The sequence below is a fragment of the Sphaeramia orbicularis genome, chromosome 1 (genome assembly GCF_902148855.1).
Source record: "Sphaeramia orbicularis chromosome 1, fSphaOr1.1, whole genome shotgun sequence".
Taxonomy (NCBI): Eukaryota; Metazoa; Chordata; class Actinopteri; order Kurtiformes; family Apogonidae; genus Sphaeramia; species Sphaeramia orbicularis.
In genome coordinates, this window is record NC_043957.1 from 575,221 (window position 1) to 591,650 (window position 16,430).

Genomic DNA, 16,430 nt, shown 5'->3' on the forward strand with positions numbered 1-16,430 from the left:
CCGTCTTAAACCGCGGTAACGCCGTTGGTTTCGTCCTCTGTTATCTGAACCGTCTTAAACCGCGGTAACGCTGTTGGTTTCCTCCTCTGTCTGTTATCTGAACTGTCTTAAAACGTGGTAACGCCGTTGGTTTCGTCCTCTGTCTGTTATCTGAACCGTCTTAAATCACGGTAACGCCGTTGGTTTCGTCCTCTGTCTGTTATCTGAACAGTCTTAAATCACGGTAACGCCGTTGGTTTCGTCCTCTGTCTGTTATCTGAGCCGTCTTAAACCGCGGTAATGCCGTTGGTTTCCTCCTCTGTCTGTTATCTGAACCGTCTTAAAACGTGGTAACGCCGTTGGTTTCCTCCTCTGTCTGTTATCTGAACCGTCTTAAACCGCGGTAACGGCGTTGGTTTCGTCCTCTGTTATCTGAACCGTCTTAAACCGCGGTAACGGCGTTGGTTTCGTCCTCTGTTATCTGAACCGTCTTAAACCACGGTAACGCCGTTGGTTTCCTCCTCTGTCTGTTATCTGAACTGTCTTAAAACGTGGTAACGCCGTTGGTTTCGTCCTCTGTCTGTTATCTGAACCGTCTTAAACCGCGGTAACGCCATTGGTTTCGTCCTCTGTCTGTTATCTGAACCGTCTTAAACCGCGGTAACGCCGTTGGTTTCGTCCTCTGTTATCTGAACCGTCTTAAACCGCGGTAACGCTGTTGGTTTCCTCCTCTGTCTGTTATCTGAACTGTCTTAAAACGTGGTAACGCCGTTGGTTTTGTCCTCTGTCTCTTATCTGAACCGTCTTAAACCGCGGTAACGCCGTTGGTTTCGTCTTCTGTCTGTTATCTGAACCATCTTAAACCACGGTAACGCTGTTGGTTTCGTCCTCTGTTATCTGAACCGTCTTAAACCGCGGTAACACCGTTGGTTTCGTCTTCTGTCTGTTATCTGAACCGTCTTAAACTGCGGTAACGCCGTTGGTTTCATCCTCTGTCTGTTATCTGAACCGTCTTAAACCGCGGTAACGCCGTTGGTTTCGTCCTCTGTCTGTTATCTGAACCGTCTTAAACCACGGTAACACCGTTGGTTTCGTCCTGTCTGTTATCTGAACCGTCTTAAACCGCGGTAACGCCGTTGGTTTCATCCTCTGTCTGTTATCTGAACCGTCTTAAACCGCGGTAACGCCGTTGGTTTCGTCCTCTGTTGTTATCTGAACCATCTTAAACCGCAGTTGGTTTCGTCCTCTGTCTGTTATCTGAACCGTCCTAAACCGCGGTAACGCCGTTGGTTTCGTCCTCTGTTATCTGAACCGTCTTAAACCGCGGTAACGCCGTTGGTTTCGTCCTCCGTCTGTTATCTGAACCGTCTTAAACCGCAGTTGGTTTCGTCCTCTGTCTGTTATCTGAACCATCTTAAACCGCACTTGGTTTCGTCCTCTGTCTGTTATCTGAACCGTCTTAAACCGCGGTAACGCCGTTGGTTTCGTCCTCTGTCTGTTATCTGAACTGTCTTAAACCGCAGTAACGCCGTTGGTTTCGTCGTCTGTCTGTTATCTGAACCGTCTTAAACCGCGGTAACGCAGTTGGTTTCCTCCTCTGTCTGTTATCTGAACCGTCTTAAACCGCGGTAATGCCGTTGGTTTCGTCCTCTGTCTGTTATCTGAACCGTCTTAAACCGCGGTAATGCCGTTGGTTTCGTCCTCTGTCTGTTATCTGAACCGTCTTAAACCGCGGTAATGCCGTTGGTTTCGTCCTCTGTCTGTTATCTGAACCGTCTTAAACCGCGGTAATGCCGTTGGTTTCGTCCTCTGTTATCTGAACTGTCTTAAACCGCGGTAACGCCGTTGGTTTCGTCCTCTGTCTGTTATCTGAACCGTCTTAAACCGCGGTAACGCAGTTGGTTTCCTCCTCTGTCTGTTATCTGAACCGTCTTAAAACGTGGTAACGCCGTTGGTTTCCTCCTCTGTCTGTTATCTGAACCGTCTTAAACCGCGGTAATGGCGTTGGTTTCGTCCTCTGTTATCTGAACCGTCTTAAACCGCGGTAACGCCGTTGGTTTCCTCCTCTGTCTGTTATCTGAACTGTCTTAAAACATGGTAACGTCGTTGGTTTCGTCCTCTGTCTGCTATCTGAACCGTCTTAAACCGCGGTAACGCCGTTGGTTTCGTCCTCTGTCTGTTATCTGAACCGTCTTAAACTGCGGTAACGCCGTTGGTTTCGTCCTCTGTTATCTGAACCGTCTTAAACCGCAGTAATGCTGTTGGTTTCCTCCTCTGTCTGTTATCTGAACTGTCGTAAAACGTGGTAACGCCGTTGGTTTCGTCCTCTGTTATCTGAACCGTCTTAAACCGCGGTAACGCTGTTGGTTTCCTCCTCTGTCGGTTATCTGAACTGTCTTAAAACATGGTAACGCCGTTGGTTTCGTCGTCTGTCTGTTATCTGAACCGTCTTAAACCGCGGTAACGCCGTTGGTTTCGTCGTCTGTCTGTTATCTGAACCGTCTTAAACCGCAGTATCGGCGTTGGTTTCGTCCTCTGTCTGTTATCTGAACCGTCTTAAACTGCGGTAACGCCGTTGGTTTCGTCCTCTGTCTGTTATCTGAACCGTCTTAAACCGCAGTATCGGCGTTGGTTTCGTCCTCTGTCTGTTATCTGAACCGTCTTAAACCGCAGTATCGGCGTTGGTTTCGTCCTCTGTCTGTTATCTGAACCGTCTTAAACTGCGGTAACGCCGTTGGTTTCGTCCTCTGTCTGTTATCTGAACCGTCTTAAACCGCAGTATCGGCGTTGGTTTCGTCCTCTGTCTGTTATCTGAACCGTCTTAAACCGCAGTATCGGCGTTGGTTTCGTCCTCTGTCTGTTATCTGAACCGTCTTAAACCGCAGTATCGGCGTTGGTTTCGTCCTCTGTCTGTTATCTGAACCGTCTTAAACTGCGGTATCGGCGTTGGATTCGTCGTCTCTTCAGTCAGTAGATCTGGTTTGTTGTTGTGAATGTTAATTGCTTATTGTTTTTACTAAGACAGGAAGAGAGGAAAAGTAAAAGGAGGGGAGCTTTTGTTTGGAGCATCTGCTTGGTCCATGTGAGGACAAATATCTCGCCAGTGAATCTCTTTTTATAGAAGTGAGCTTAATGGAGACGGACAGTTAAATTACATCAGACTCTGGGGAGGAACGGAGACGATTTTTAAACAGAAAAAGGTATTAATGAGTCAGACAAATTGAATTAAATGACTAAAAGCTTGTGATTAATTCCTATAATTGGACCTTATTCCCACAGCTGTGACACTGGAGGAATGGACAGTATATTCAGTCCATCCAGGACTGTGCAAATGTTCAGGGCAGACTGCACATGGGCTGGTTGTGTTCGTTCAAATCAACATGTACTTTGTTCTGACCCTGAGCCGTCATTTATGTTTATCTACGTTTACATGTATATCCTCCTGAGACCATGGAAAGGAAAGGTTTGGACTTTTTTTTACATGAAATAATTGTCTTGATTGGAAACAACATGACGCATCTGTTTTTTAGACCTTTTTTTGTCATGTTGTGTGCAGTGGTGTGTGTATCTTTGTGTTGTTGTTTTTTTCTATTATAATAAAGCTGTGAAACTCTTGTGCCCTACAGAAGACTCAAATGCATTTCTGGGTCTCAGGAGGAAACGTGTGTTCTGTTATACAGTGTATTCTGCCCCCAGTCCTGGAGGGGAGGGGCTGTGTTTGTCTTCTGCACTTTTGTCTTCCATGCACGAGGCTGCTGATTGGTGGAGACACATGAACCCGCCCTTTAAAAATGGCCCTGGACACAGAAGCTCTGTCTGTCTGTCTGTCTGTCTGTCTGTCTGTCTGTCTCTGTCTGTCTGTCTGTCTGTCTGTCTGTCTGTCTCTGTCTGTCTGTCTGTCTGTCTGTCTGTCTCTGTCTGTCTCTCGCTCTCCGTCTCTCTCTCTCCCTCTCTTTGTCTCTGTCTCTCTCTCCCTGTCTCTCTCTCTCTCCTTCTCTTTGTCTGTGTCTCTCTCTTTTTCCCCCTCTCTCTCTCTCTCTCTCCGGTCACCAGTCATGGTGTATTCGTTTGTTGTGGTGTAAACTGTAAACAGCTGTAAATGGTCTGTAAATGGTCTGTAAATGGTCTTTAGTTTGTGACACAGTTTCAGTTTCTGCTGGGGGAGGGGGGCTCGTTCGTTTCACCTTTTCTCCTGTTTTTGGTTTAAGGGTTCAGCTCAGTTTATTGTCTTTTATTTCTCTAATTTTCTGCGCCAGGTCGGTTCTGTTTTCATCTGGGTTTGTCTGTTTGTTTGTCTGTTCGCAAGATCAGTCAGAAAGTTATGGAAGGAATTTGATGAAATTTTCAGGAAATGTTGATACGGACACAAGGAACAAATGATTATCTTTTGGAATTTTTAGTGACACATGGATTAACACAGAATCAATCTCATACTTTTATGAGATTAAAGTCGTAATATTTCGAGAATAAAGCCAAAATAGTAGGAGAATAAAGTCATAGTTTAAAACGAAAAAACCCTCAACATAATTTAAAAATAATGTCATACTTTTATGAGATTAAAATCGTAATATTTTGAGAATAAATTTGCAATCGAAAGAATGAAATACAGCTCCTTTTTTGATTTTTTATTTGTATGTGAATAATGAAATAACGCACCATTTTTTAATTTTCCAATTGTGGATTCTCAATTGAATATGAAAAGAACGAAAGATACACAGATTAACATAGAATCACTGTCATACTTTTACAAGATTAAAGTTGTAATATTTTGAGAATAAAACCAAAATATTAGGAGAATAAAGTCATAGTTTAAAACAAAAAAAAAAAAAACCAACATAATGTAACAAAAAATAAAGTCATTTTGTTTGAGATTAAAATGGTAATATTTTAAAAATAAATTCATCTCCTGCGCTGGGATTGTCAAAAGCCCAAAGTGAGTCGATGGCTTTTTGTTCACTCCTGTCCCGTTGTAAGGTCGTCTGTAAGTGGAAGGATCCTCTGCCCCCCACTTCTGTGCAGTGGGTGCATGACTGACTTTTCTTTTTAAAGTTGGAAAAGATGAAGTTTCTGTCGGTGGACACATTAATTGGTTTTATCACCAACGGAATCCTTTTTTCTCAGGAGTGTCCTGCTGTCTCTGTCCTCTGGATGGAGAAATGTGTGGTTAGTTTACATGATATTAACTCTGAATCAGCCCTGAGCGTTGGAAAGAGCAGTTGGTAATATTATTTATCTAGTCAATGTTGTTTTTTTGTTGTTGAGTTTAATAGGTTTGTTGTATAATTTGTTTTTTTGCTTTTTTATTGTGTCTGTGTGGTTCCTTATGTCTAAGTACATGTTTATGTAAATGTATAATTTAAAATAAGAAAGATAAATAAATAAATAAATAAGTAAATACATTTGCAATTGAAAGAAAACGGCTCCTTTTTAAATTTTTTTATTTGCACATGTATAATGAAATAAGTCATTTTTTGGTTTTCCCATTGTGGATTCTCAGTGGAAGATAAAAGAACTACTCTTGCACAGCTCCTCTTTCAGTCTGACCTGGGCTAACTGCCGTATGTGACATCATACCTGCTCATGTTCAACTATATACACCAACACACTGTAGTAATGGGAATAAATAATGGGATGTGCCTCCAGCCACGTGAGCTGCGTCTAATAACTTCTGCCAACACAAACAGTTCTTGAAGTCAGAGCAGCGGTCACCAAACACAACATACGTTTAGATTACTGGAAGTGCTGTGACGCTCCCAGCACACAGGCTCCATTATTCAGCTGCAATGTGTGAAAGATGGAATTTCACTCACGGGCGCTAATGTATAGTTTCAGTTACTGACTGTCACCGATCTAAACGTGTCGACGCAAGGCATAAGGACGAGCGCTTTCATTTTTTCAGTCACTTTATGTCAGATTAGGATCATTTATTTCCTTTAAATGTGCTTCTTTATTGAAGTTTTAACTCAACTTGTGTTTTTTTTCCCCTTTTCTCTCCAAAACATTCTACATGACTAATACACCGATCTGCCCGATAGTTTGTAATCCAGCAAAAAGAAGAAAAGCTTTGGTTTTGGCTCTTTCCTTTCTTTTTTTTGTTGCTGCTGAGTCAAAGCAGCAGGTTGGCAGTTTGCCTTTGGGAGTGCCCACTTCAAAAAAAAAAAAAAAAAAAAAAAAAAAAAATCATCCCAAATGATTCATCGCCACCTACGCAGAATCCTCTACCGCAGGGGTGTCAAACATATGGCCCATGGGCCAAAACCGGCCCCCTAAGGCTCCGATCCGACCAATGGGATCAATTAGTGAAATGCAAAAATTACACTGAAGATATGAACAGTCAATGATGTTAAATGTTATTTAGTTCAGGGTCCACATGGGGGCTTCTCTGAAACTGGTCCTAAAAACAGAACATCTGGGCTAAAAATTCAAACCAGATGTAGACGAATGTTATGAAGCAGGTCTGGAAGCACTGTGGACCTGTTTGAAAAATAAATATTTACTGAAATAAAAGAGAAACTATTTTTCAGATAAAACACATTTTTATATTATTTTACATTATTTTTAATACGGTCAAAAGGACACGAAAATTACACACTACTTTTTTTTTATATCTTTTTATGCTCTCACAGGTGCATTTTGGGAATTGAACTAATTACTCAAGGCAGAGCGTTTCACAAAAATGACCACTGTTGCAAAATTATTTGCAATTTCTTTGTGTTAAAATGTTCAGGTTCTGTATGTAACACCAGTGGACACGATGGGTTCCACACCAAACCTGGAATGAGACTGATAGGATTAGTGGATCAACAGGTATGGAACAGTTTCCATCAGTAGATATCTGGGTCTTTAGGACAGTTTGTAGATGTAATTTTACAGTTTTGGCTGTTATTTGACTGGTCCGGCCTGTTTTCGATCATTTCGGGCTGAATGTGGAAGCTGAACTAAAATGGGTTTGACACCTCTGGGGTAAAACGCCTCCTCTCTGTGACTCTAACAGCCTTAACCTGGGCGTCTCTCACCTGTGGCTGGCTGTAGTGCTCCAGAGACATGGTGATGACGTTAATGCAGATGATGAAGGTAATGACCAGGTCCAGGTAGTGGCTGGTGCACAGGGTGTGGATGGTGAGCCGGGCTTGACCGTAGGAGGCGTAATACGGCATCTTCTGGGCTTCTGGAGACATGAAAGAAAGAAGGGGTTGGGAGGATTGATCTGGGTTAAAAAAGGCATATGGAACATTTGGACATGAATAAACACAGATGAACAAAGATGGGCTTAAAAATGGAAGAAAAACACCCAAACAGGGAAAAGAACAGGGTTTCTGCAGGTATCAGCAAATCTAATTGAATGTTTTTTAATGCCATTTAAGGCCTTAATTTTCACAAAATCTATTTAATGACTTTTAATGCTTTTTAATGACCTGCAGAAAATCTGAAGAAAAGGTGGAAAGGGAAGAAAAAAGACACAATACCACAAAGAAGTAATGATAAGAAATTTGACAAATGTAATTAACCCATAAAAACCCAAACAGCCACTGATGACCAAAGCCATCTACTGATCCAAACTGGTTAACACCTGCTGATCCACTCATCCTATCAATACGTGGAAATAATAGGTGTCAAATACAGTTCTTCATCTTCTCATGGTCATCAGATATGACCCATTTGGGCGTTCAGAGTCTCCGTAGTTACCATGGAAACACTGTCATCTTCTCCAACATTGATTCTCCAGTCAAACCCATGGAGTTGGATCAGTGACAGTGGATGGACACACTGGGGTTATGTTCAGTTCATGATATCTTTGCTGAAAAAGTCACTTTCTCTTCAGATTTTTCAGTTTTTTATATAATAACCATCAAATGTAGTCTAAGAATGATCATTAAAATACATGGTCAGTAAATTAAATACAGGAAAATACCTGATTTTCATTGAAAAAATGCAAAATATATAGGATAATATTATGATAAATGGTGATAAATCACTTAAGAAAAAATAAATATAGGAAAAAAACAGATTTGGGAAGCACCACAAAAGTAGCACTGGGTCTTTATGGGTTAAAAAATGTGAATAATATGAACAACCTGAAAATTCTAAAGAAAAATAAATGCAGTTTTAACACTCTTCTGCCTCAGTTTATCATTTACACACATGTACATTATAACGTACAGATCACAGTGGATCTACAAACACACCAATCATTTAATAACAGGCAGAATATTATTAATATTACCTCTCTTAAGACACTTCATGTTCATATTTGTTCAGGTTATTCACATTTTGTGTGAAAGGATAGTTTGTAAATGTAAACATTTTTCCCATGGAGTTGAATCAGTGACAGTGGATGGACACACTGGGTTTTATGTTCAGTTATTGATAGATTTGACTGAAAAAGTCTATTTCTTCAGTTTTCTCTGCTTTGGTTTAATAACCTTTGAATTTAATCTGAGCTTTAATGAATGTCTACATGATCTTTCAATTAAATATACGAAAAAACAGGATTTACACTGAAAAAACTCAAATTAAAGAGGATGATATTACAATAAATGGGAATAAATCACTTAAGAAAGGTTAAAATATAGAGATAAATTAATTTCGTACCACTGGGTCTTTATGGCTTAAACAGAGCCTAAAGCATCTGCAAGCAGTTCAAGGTGTAAACAGACTGATTTATTTATGACAAAACGGGTGAAAAATGAGGCGCAGAGCGAACACAGAAAAGCCACAGAGGTGCTAATAAGAGGAGGAGAAGTTGGATAAATGTGTGAGGGGCTTAAGTCGTTTCAAACCAGTCCAAATAATGACTCATTCACAGCGGTATCATTGAGGAAAGGTAATATTCCATATCCAGTTAAAGGGCTTGGACACATGGCAGTGGGTTTAAAGCAGGAGTCAGAGTTTCACCTGAAGTCAGACTGTGTTTTCATGTACGTGGACAGGCTTGGTTTGTTTTCTTATAATCTGTTTCATTTGTAAAGACTCAGTGGGACGACTTGGTTTTGTTGCATATTCGAAATAAAAACATTAAAAAAAAGTTTCCAAGACTTCAAGGTCATTTGGACGTTTACAACTGAAATGTAATCCATGGAAACAGCTGAGAGGCCTGGATCGGATTGACTCTGTATTATGTGCATGATCAAAAACCTGGACTGGACTTCTGAAGCAGCGTCACCTTCTCCTTTTCACCTGTTTCTATCCTCCATCTTTGTCTTTTTTGCCTCTGCTCATCTCCTCTTCTTTCTTATTACCCATAAAAAACAGTGCTGTTTTTGTGATTTTTCCTCTATTTTTAATCTTTCCTAACTGATTTATCTCTATTTACTCTAATATTATGTTCTGTAGTTTGCTTATTTATGTATTTATTTATCTTTAAGTTTTGTATTTTGCATTTAAAACTGATGTTCTGAAGTTTGTTGTTATGTCGATCATGTGTTCATTAAAGCTCAGTGCAAAGTTATTATATTAGAAACAGAGAAAACTGACGAAAAAGATACATTTTTCTGCAGTATCTGTCTTTAACTGAACATAAAATGTGTCCATCCACTGTTATTGATCCAACTTCATGGGCTTGACTAGGGAGTCAGTGTTCACATTTTTCATTCATTTTCTTTATTTTTATTCATTTTACTCATTATTTTATTACTTTTGTTCATTTTTCTGTTTTGTTTACAATTCTATTATTTTTCACCAATTTTGTTCAGTTTGTAGCTTATTTTGTTCATGTTACTTATTATTTTATGGATTTATTATTAGATTTTTTTTTTTCATTTTATCCACTGTCATTGGTGCAACTCCATGGGTTTTACTGGTGAATCAATGTTGTAGAAGATGACAGTGTTTCCATGGTAACTACGGAGCCTCTGAACGTCCAAATGGGTCATATCTGATGACCATGAAAAGATGAAGAACTGTATTTGACACCAATTATTGACATGTAGTGACAGGATTAGTGGATCAGCAGGTATTCAACAGTTTAGATCAGTAGATGCTTTCAGTCTTTGAGGCTTACAGAATAAATGCAGGTTCTGGATGTTACAAAACAATGAACTCTGCTCATTTTTCAAGAATATTGTTCATTTTCTCCTCATTTTACAAGCATTTGTTCACTTTTATATCACATTTCAAGGTTTTTTTGTAATTTTTTTCATTATTTTAAAAGTATTTTGTCCTTTTTAATCCTCATTTTTCTGATTTCTTAGTTTAAACATGTTTTCTATGTTCTGTCATGAATAAAATGTGACCATGAAAAGATGAAGAACTGTATTTGACACCAATTATTGACATGTATTGATAAGATTAGCGGATCAACAGGAATTAAACCGTTTACATCAGTGAATAATTTTGGTCGCTGGTGGATATTTGGGTCTCTAAGGGTGAAATTATTTCCAGTTTTAAGCCCGTTTCCTCATCTCCATCTCTTCTCTTCCCCTTCCAGTCCTCCGCTCCTCCCTTTAACATTTCCTGATCATGATCTCCCGTCTCCTCCCCAGACTTCCTTACTCCTTCTCTTCTTTTCCATGCGGCGCTGGCGTTTCTCCTCGCGGCGTCGGGCCTCCTCCACCTCCTGGTGCTGCCGACACTTGTGGAAGTTTTCCACCACCACCCCCACGAACATGTTGAGGACGAAGAAGCTGACGATCAGGAGGAAGGAGATGAAGTACAGGAGCATCCAGGGGTTGTTGTTGGTGATCGGCTGAGGGAGGAACCAAGGGGAGGAGCAAGGTCAGGGTCAGGGTTATTTATAGACCACATTTACAAGTAGAAAAGCACTCAGAGCGCAGACCTCCGCCAAGGCAGATCAGCCCCCCCCACCCCCCCACCACACACACACACACTAAAATGTATCATTTTTTTGTTCCTTGTGCCAGTATCAACATTTCCTGAAAGTTTCATCCAAATCCGTCCAGAACTTTTGGAGTTCTCCTGCACACAGACAGACAAACGGATGTAAACATAACGTCCTTGGTGGTTGGAGGAAACAACGCTGAGTCTCTAAAGTGTTGTACGAAGATACAGCAGGACCTTAACTTACAAGTTTTCCAGTTTATGACACGTGTTCTGTCAGTTTTTTGCTTTGAGTTGCGAGCCAAAATCTGAATTACAAGTGAGCTTCAGATACAGCGTCCTATTAATTCAATGCCAATGGAACAAAGGAAAATGATCTCGGTAAGATTTCTTGAAAAAAGATTTTCCAGGTCTATTGTCTAAAAATAAGTTGTTACACCTCATCAGAAGTAGGAAGTAACAAAGTTTAAGTACTTCGTTAATGTACTTAAGTAGATTTTTTAGGTATCTATTATTTTTATTCATTTATTTAACCTTTATTTACCCAGGCAAAAAATTCAGAACAGATTCTTATTTATAAATGCAGCCTGATCAAAAAGCAATGGCTCTTTGAGGGGTGGGGGGGCTAAAAGTAAAAACAAGGTTTAACAATTACAGAAACACACAGTTAATAAATAAGTACATTACAACTATCCATACATTACAGGTATCTGTACTTAATTGAGTATTTATTTTTCTGGCACTTTTTACTTTTACTCTGTACATTTTGCATAAATATTTGTACTCTATACTCCTTACCAAGGTTCGAATAGTTTTGGATTTTTCATTCTAGTTTACTTTTATTTAGTTTGGACTTTCTTTTCTCTAATTCAGTTCATTTTAATTAGTTTTTAGAGCAGGTTTGATATTTTTTATTAGTTTTTGTTTTTTTCTAAATGCTTAGTTGTAGTTCAGTTGTAGTTTAGTTGTAGTTCAGTTGTAGTTTAGTTGTAGTTCAATTGTAGTTTAATTGTAGTTTAATTGTAGTTCAGTTGTAGTTCAGTTGTAGTTTAGTTGTAGTTCAATTGTAGTTTAATTGTAGTTCAATTGTAGTTTAATTGTAGTTCAGTTGTAGTTCAGTTGTAGTTTAGTTGTAGTTCAGTTGTAGTTCAGTTGTAGTTTAGTTGTAGTTTAGTTGTAGTTCAGTTGTAGTTCAGTTGTAGTTCAGTTGTAGTTCAGTGGTCTCTTTTCTCTTCTTCTCTGTCGTCGTATTCAAATCAATCCCAGACAGGACTCTGCTGCTTTAGTCTCCATGTTTCCAGGTAGAGTGGGGACCAGAAGACGACTGGAAACCACAAGTGAACACAAGTGACGGAGCAAAAAGTGTCGTATGGTGATGCTAGCTAAAATTGCTAGAGCGAAATAAATCGATTTCGTATCAGTCCGATGTTGACAAAGACAAAAACGAAGGGAATTTCATCCATCATTTTTATCCGTTTTAGTTAGTTTTGTAAGCCCACAATACAGTTTCAGTTAGTTATGGTTTTTTTCAATTATAGTTTTTATTTATTTCAGTTAACAAAAATGTTTTTACAATTCTAGTTTTGGTCATTTCGTTAGTTTTCGTCATTGATAATAACCTTGCTCCTTACGTTCTTCAGAATAGGCTCGTTACTTTTTCAAACTAAACGGACGTGACAGTTTGTAAAATATGTCGCTTCAGAGGGAAAATCAGTGGAGGAGAGAAGGGAGTGACCCGTGATTAAACGCACTGTCAGGTGTTTATTTGAGGCTACAACACACGTCATCAGTAACTCTGTAAAATGTGCTGCTCAGTGCCGTCTGTGGGCGGATGTAAACACAGGTGAAGCTCATTTCAGAAGAAAACAAACCGCTGTGGATCAACTACGGTCAAATTAGACGATCATCATCATTAAATGTCCTGCAAATTATTTTCATCCATCAATCTTCTTTTATTTTTTCCACTTCACTTTAATTTTACCTGTGCCCTGGAAAATGCTTAGAATATATATATATATGTGTGTGTGTGTGTGTGTGTGTGTGTGTGTGTATATATATATATATATATATATATAAATAAAATTATTATTTTTTAATCTGTCCCTGCATGTTTTTGCAGGTTACCTGTCGGGTACATTCACTGTGGAATTAGAAAACAGAAACTTTGAGGATTTTTGCCTGGTTACACAAGTATTTCATTCATGGCAAAAAATGCAGTTTTACTTTTGTATTTTATTACAATTGAGAAGTTGTACTTTCTTACTTTTACTTAAGTAAAGGAGTTGAATCAGTCCTTCTACTTTCATGAGAGTATTTTTTCACACAAGTAGCTGTACTTCTACTTAAGTACAGAATGTGCGTACTTTTGCCACCTCTGTATCTCACTGAAAAGTTACTCTTCAGGTGATTATGTCTTTATTTTAAGTGTGATGAGATATTTGGACTAGAAATGAGTAAGATTTAGATTTTTTCCAGTGTTGTATCTAAAAATACAAGCAGAGAATAAAACAAATCAGCATTCAATGGACTGTGAAAAACAAAACAAAGATTAGAAAGAGAGAAAGAACAAAAAACAGGCAACAATTTAGAGCAGATAAAAGGAAAAGACTAGGATGAAAAGAATGAACCAACCTGGAAACATTACAGGAGATAAAGTAAAGTGATGAGGAGGCAGAAAGGAGAAAGCTGGTGTTTCAGTGAGAAAAGCCAATGAGAACAAAAAAAGGAACAGAAATGAAGGAAGTGGATACAGACGACTCTAATTACACATCCATTCCAGCCCACAAACTCTGGAGTTGCCATTGTTCTGAGAGGATGATGACAGGAAACAGAATCACACGCAGCAGACGGAGACAATGTGAAGAAAAGACGAGGACGACAGGGCACCCAGACACTTATTGAGCAATGTCATTTCAGAGGAAAAATCCTGTTCAGGAGCAGGAAAACCGGAGACGCCACTCAGAGTTCTGGGCGCTGAAAGCAGAGGATGGGGTGTAAATGGGATGTCATTCAGAGCCCCACCCCCCGGGGCGCCAACGCTGATCCATCCAGACTGATCCGATCCACTCTTTAACACGCTCTCAAAGAGAACAACTGACTTTAGTTTGACTTCAGACAGAGTTCAGCTGTATCACCAGACTTACAGGATTATATATTATATGTATCACCTCCACCGTGAGGGTGTGTTTTCATCAGGGTTTGTCTGTTTGTTCGTCTGTTTGCAAGAAAACTCACAAAGTTATGGAAGGATTTGGATGAAATTTTCAGGAACTGTTGATACTGGCACAAGGAACAAATGATTACATTTAGGTGGGGGGGGTGGGGTGGGGGGTTGGGGGGGTGGGGTGTTGTCTGTCTGTCTATTAGGAAGAAAACTCACAAAGCGAAGGAAGGATTTGGATGAAATTTTCAGGGAATGTTGAAACTGGCACAAGGAGCAAATGATAATGGAGGGGGGGGACTAGGGGTGTGTATTGGCAAAAATATGGCAATATGATACAAATCACAATAGTAGGATCACGATACAATATATCATGATATATCATGATACAAAAAGTTAAAAAGGCAATTTTTTTAATTGGTTTTGTTTCTTTTATAAAATATTATTTCTTGGAAGAATTGAATTCCAGCATAAATCTGCACAAATCCTAAACACATTTGTATTTGATCCCAACAGGATCAAATGTTCTATCACCAAATGTTCCAACTGTGTTCAAACTGAAATTCTGTTTTCCAGACATTCCAGTTTCAGATCCTGTTCAAATGTTCAGATTCTATTAGTTCACAACTAACATCAGAACAGGATTTGAGTTCAATCCAAACAAAGGAACCAACATTATTGAATAAAAGAGTGTGAAAGAATAATAAATTAAAGAAAAACAAAAAACTAAAATGAACCTCCACAATACCTGCATTTGAATAAATACCTACAAATATCCATACAGTACTTTGTAATATTGATACAGTATTGGGAAATGAAATATCGCGATATATTGCAGAACTGATCTTTTCTTCCACCCTTAGGGACGACACAACAGATCTGCCTCTGCACTCTTATAGATGTGTTCAGGTCAGGTCTGTCACTCAGCATGAAAAATTTGGGGGAGATTGGATGAAGAGCGTCTGCTGCATGGGTTCAGTTTTAACGCAGATGTGTTGACGACCTGTCAGGTCTGATTTGGCTTTTGTCTGATGCAAATACAGACTACAGGAGGAGGCTGTGGCTCAGCTGGTAGAGCAGAAAGAGCAAAAGGCTTGACGATTCCAATCCTGCCTCCGACTGTCCACATGTTGAAGTGTCCTTGGGCAAGACACTGAACCCTAAAACTGCTCCCAGTAGGACCTGGCAGCACTCTGGACACCATAAAAGTGTGGAAAAGCACTATGTAAGCACCGCCCATTTACCATTTACCGTATTCAGACAGCTTCACTACCACATCATGTACGTATTGATTTCCAGTTGTAAGTCTAAATCATCTTCAGTTGTGTTTTCCATGGTAAACATCTTGTCCTGTACTGTTGGGTACGTGGTGGTCAGTGTTGTACCTGCTGGTCAATTCCTACAGCGTCCAGTCCATGGTACATGATGTTGACCCAACCGTCTTTAGACGCCAGCACGAACAAGGACATCAGAGCCTGGGAAGAAAAGATAAAAGAAAAGAAAAGAAAAGAAAAGAAAAGAAAAGAAAAGAAAAGAAAAGAAAAGAAAAAAGAAAAGATAAGGGAAGATAAGATAAGAAAAGAAAAGAAAAGAAAAGATGAGAAAAGAAAAGAAAAGATAAGATAAGATAAGATAAGATAAGAAAAGATGAGAAAAGAAAAGATAAGAAAAGAAAAGATAAGATAAGAAAAGATGAGAAAAGAAAAGATGAGAAAAGAAAAGAAAAGATAAGATAAGATAGGAAAAGAAAAGAAAAGAAAAGATGAGAAAAGAAAAGAAAAGATAAGATAAGAAAAGAAAAGATGAGAAAAGAAAAGAAAAGATAAGATAAGATAGGAAAAGAAAAGAAAGATGAGAAAAGAAAGAAAAGATAAGATAAGAAAAGAAAAGAAAAGAAAAGATGAGAAAAGAAAAGAAAAGATAAGATAAGATAGGAAAAGAAAAGAAAAGAAAAGATGAGAAAAGAAAAGAAAAGATAAGGGAAGATAAGATAAGATAAGAAAAGAAAAGAAAAGAAAAGATGAGAAAAGAAAAGAAAAGATAAGATAAGATAGGAAAAGAAAAGATGAGAAAAGAAAAGATAAGAAAAGAAAAGATAAGATAAGAAAAGATGAGAAAAGAAAAGAAAAGATAAGATAAGATAGGAAAAGAAAAGAAAAGAAAAGATGAGAAAAGAAAAGAAAAGATAAGAAAAGAAAGATGAGAAAAGAAAAGAAAAGATAAGATAGGAAAAGAAAAGAAAAGAAAAGATGAGAAAAGAAAAGATGAGAAAAGATAAGATAAGATAAGATAAGATAAGATAAGATAAGATAAGATAAGATAAGATAAGATAAGATATAAGTTATTGATCTCCCAAGGGGGGAACTTCGAAGACGGGGGAAGTCTGAACAGCACTAGTCCAACCCAGGCCACTTTCATATGTGATCCTTAATACGTCAGAGGGACTAAAACTTCAAACCAGATGTAAACGAATGTTCTGAAGCAGGTTTGGAAGCACTTTGGGGCCATTTGAAAA

General features: G+C 38.7%; 1 protein-coding gene across 1 annotated transcript in view; it reads right to left on the minus strand.

Moving 5' to 3' along the window:
• LOC115428136 (voltage-dependent T-type calcium channel subunit alpha-1I-like) overlaps window positions 1-16,430 on the minus strand; it is a 432,180-nt gene that overhangs the window by 127,143 nt on the left and 288,607 nt on the right. The window contains 3 exon segments of the mRNA XM_030146986.1: window positions 6,996-7,147; window positions 10,471-10,663; window positions 15,301-15,390. Coding sequence (XP_030002846.1) covers window positions 6,996-7,147; window positions 10,471-10,663; window positions 15,301-15,390 — 435 coding nt within the window.